Genomic DNA, 3,204 nt, shown 5'->3' with positions numbered 1-3,204 from the left:
CAATGCAAGTCTTCGTAATTTTCTGTGGCAGGATTTGGCTAGCAATAGTATTGATCTTTCTGATCCCTGGCTTGCTGTAAGAGACTTTCACTCTGTCACCTCTTCTACGGAAGTCAGTTCAAACAGCCGAATCTCTAATAGACGTAGTGCTGGTTTTGTTGAATGGATTTTTGATCATGGTTTGATTGACATGGGGTATTATGGCTCTAAATTCACTTGGAGTAGGGGGTAACACTCTGAGTGCTGCTAGACTTGACCGGGTTCTTTGCAATCTGGCTTGGAGAGAAATGTTTGAGAGTGCCTCTGTGTCTCACCTCCCTAAGCATCAGTCTGATCATTGTCCTTTATTGGTCAGATTGGAGAACAGAAATACTACAAATTTCCGTCCTCAGTTCATATTTCAATTGGAATCCCTGAGGAATGGCAGTTGAGGTGATAAGCGTCGTAATGAGAAAGAGAAAGAAACGAGTCAAAAAGAAAAGGGTCTGTTCAATAGTCGTTCCCCGTCTCCATGTCAGTTGGGATTGAGTCATTGTGCGGAAGGAAACATTACACGTTTCATTTTCACACAATAACAAAAGTTCTTTCCAGTTTCCTTTGTGCATCTTTCTCCCATGCTTTCCGTTGGTCAACAACCAACAAAAACTCACTAGAATTCTGAACTACTCGTACAGTAAGGACTCTCTTTCTGTCTGGAGGGAATCATTTGTTGTCAATCATATCATGCCTCAACTGGATAAATTCACTTATTTTACACAATTCTTCTGGTCATGCCTTTTCCTCTTTACTTTCTATATCCTTGTTAGGTTCTATCTCCCTTCGGATTTCGAAGTGAGAGTCTTTTGCTACTATCTAACAAGGCCCAAGTTACAGCGGGCTCTTTCTCTTCTGAGAAGGTTAGTGTGTCTTTATTTATTGATCGGGTTTGTGTGTAGAATATATTCTACCTTCTTTTATGGGGGTTTACCTCATTCCATATTGGGTATTCTCCCGTCGGAACTTGCCCTACTAGACCACTATATGAATCAGCCGGATCAGGATCCAGAATGGGTGGAATTCGTACGACAGCGCCTACAAACCCAGGGACTCTCACCCAGGGAGTACGAGGTCATGGTGCGAAATTTCCTGGAAACTGAGTTTTGTTTTACAACTCGTGACCAGATTTCCTCTCTCTATCAACTCATTTTTTATGGTCGGGAGGATCCCCAATTCTTCATTGATCCACAAGACCTGGATTCCATACTGAGGGTACACCTTGAACCCTTAGAATTCAATCACCCCGCTCTATGCCAGGTCTTGCAAAGCTTATGTAACGAGGGGCAAGAATCCCCATTCTATTGGGAAGTAAAAACGACCCAGGCAGAGCATTTCCAGGGCTTTTTAAAACAAAAGCACCAAGCCCGATTGGATATGCAGCATCGCCGAGAGTTATCCACTCAATGGGAATCTCTTGAGAGAAGGAACGCTTTTCTAAGCGAGGAAACCGCCTCTCTAAGAGAAAAACTTTTTATTCTCGACAGGGAAGCCCCATAAAATTCTTTTTTGTTTATTTCTGACAATTGTGATACATAATCAATCCTATTTGTTTTGTTCATTACTAAAATGAATCGAATCCTATCAAATATTTAGATTTATCCTTTGAATTACTCATATATATCCTATGAATTTAATTTCGCATCGGAAACTATTCTAGGAGAAGTTCGAATCCGTTCCGTTCGGATATTGATTGGTCTTGGTTTTACATGGTTTACGTGTTACTGGTTCCCGGAAGAGTTAATATCTCCATTAGCTAAACCCCTTCTTACCCTGCCTTTGGATTCGTATTTTGTTCGTACACAATCAACGGAGGCCTTCCCGACATATGTTGCAACGTCTCCAATAGCATGCTCTTACTTCGTCTTTCCCTTAATAAGTCATCAAATTTGGTGCTTTTTGATCCCCAGTTTCTATGGGGAACAAAGGACGAAATACAATCGATTCCTCCATTTAAGTGGTTCTCGCTTCTTCTTGTTCCTGTTCCTAACTCCTCCCCGGGTAGTTCCCAATGTTTGGCACTTTCCATACTTCATGGGTGCAACATCAACAAATTCGCTCATGATCAAGCTACAACCTAAGATCTATGACCATATTATGTTAACTGTTCGTATTTCGTTCATTCCATCGGTATGCTCCCAGGTACCTGTAATTGTGATCCGTTTGTCAGAACCAAGGGGTCTTTCTGTAGAAACCTCCACGAACAATCGTCGTTTTTTGATGGTTTTTCCGCTTCTCACAGCTGCTCTTTCCACACCTCCGGATATCTGGTGCCAAATTGTCGCCCGTTTCCTTATTTCTTTGATAATAGAGTTTGCTATCTTTGTGGCATCGATTGTACAAGTTCGTGAAGAGGGCTGGACGAGTGGAATGAGGGAGAGCGGCTCGATCGACAAAAAATAAGAGAACACAAAGAATCACTCTATTTGGTCTGATGCGTCCACCTCTTGTCTTGAAAGCCGAACCTCTAGAACTAGAATCGGATTACCTGTTCAAGGGTGTCACGTGCTTATGTAGGATTTTCCTTGTTCCGAAAGGTCAGCAAGGTCCGTATCTTTCTTTAGTAGGGGGGTTCCAAACCTCGCGTAAGTAATAGAGTACAGGGTAGCATTCCATCGGTATGCTCCCAGGTACCTGTAATTGTGATCCGTTTGTCAGAACCAAAGGGGTCTTTCTGTAGAAACTCACGAACAATCGTCGTTTTTTGATGGTTTTTCCGCTTCTCACAGCTGCTCTTTCCACACCTCCGGATATCTGGTGCCAAATTGTCGCGTTTCCTTATTTCTTTGATAATAGAGTTTGCTATCTTTGTGGCATCGATTGTACAAGTTCGTGAAGAGGGCTGGACGAGTGGAATGAGGGAGAGCGGCTCGATCGACAAAAATAAGAGATTCCATCGGTATGCTCCAGGTACCTGTAATTGTGATCCGTTTGTCAGAACCAAGGGGTCTTTCTGTAGAAACCTCCACGAACAATCGTCGTTTTTTGATGGTTTTTCCGCTCTCACAGCTGCTCTTTCCACACCTCCGGATATCTGGGTGCAAATTGTCGCCCGTTTCCTTATTTCTTTGATAATAGAGTTTGCTATCTTTGTGGCATCGATTGTACAGTTCGTGAAGAGGGCTGGACGAGTGGAATGAGGGAGAGCGGCTCGATCGACAAAAATAAGAG

At 42.8% G+C, this 3,204-nt stretch overlaps 1 protein-coding gene across 1 annotated transcript in view; it reads left to right on the top strand.

The window, feature by feature from the left end:
- The window catches only part of LOC116001271 (uncharacterized tatC-like protein ymf16), a 16,386-nt gene extending 13,950 nt beyond the window's left edge, over positions 1-2,436 (top strand). Inside the window, exons 2-5 of the mRNA XM_031241156.1 lie at positions 32-179; positions 226-350; positions 807-896; positions 1,630-2,436. Of these exons, the coding sequence (XP_031097016.1) occupies positions 32-179; positions 226-350; positions 807-896; positions 1,630-2,436 (1,170 nt within the window). The remainder of the gene's footprint in view (positions 1-31; positions 180-225; positions 351-806; positions 897-1,629) is intronic.
- Positions 2,437-3,204: the final 768 nt, after the last annotated feature.

Source organism: Ipomoea triloba, chromosome 13 (assembly GCF_003576645.1).
Source record: "Ipomoea triloba cultivar NCNSP0323 chromosome 13, ASM357664v1".
In the NCBI taxonomy this organism is placed as follows: domain Eukaryota; kingdom Viridiplantae; phylum Streptophyta; class Magnoliopsida; order Solanales; family Convolvulaceae; genus Ipomoea; species Ipomoea triloba.
The sequence above is the reverse complement of the archived record's forward strand: the minus strand, read 5'-3'. Positions and strand labels throughout refer to the sequence as shown.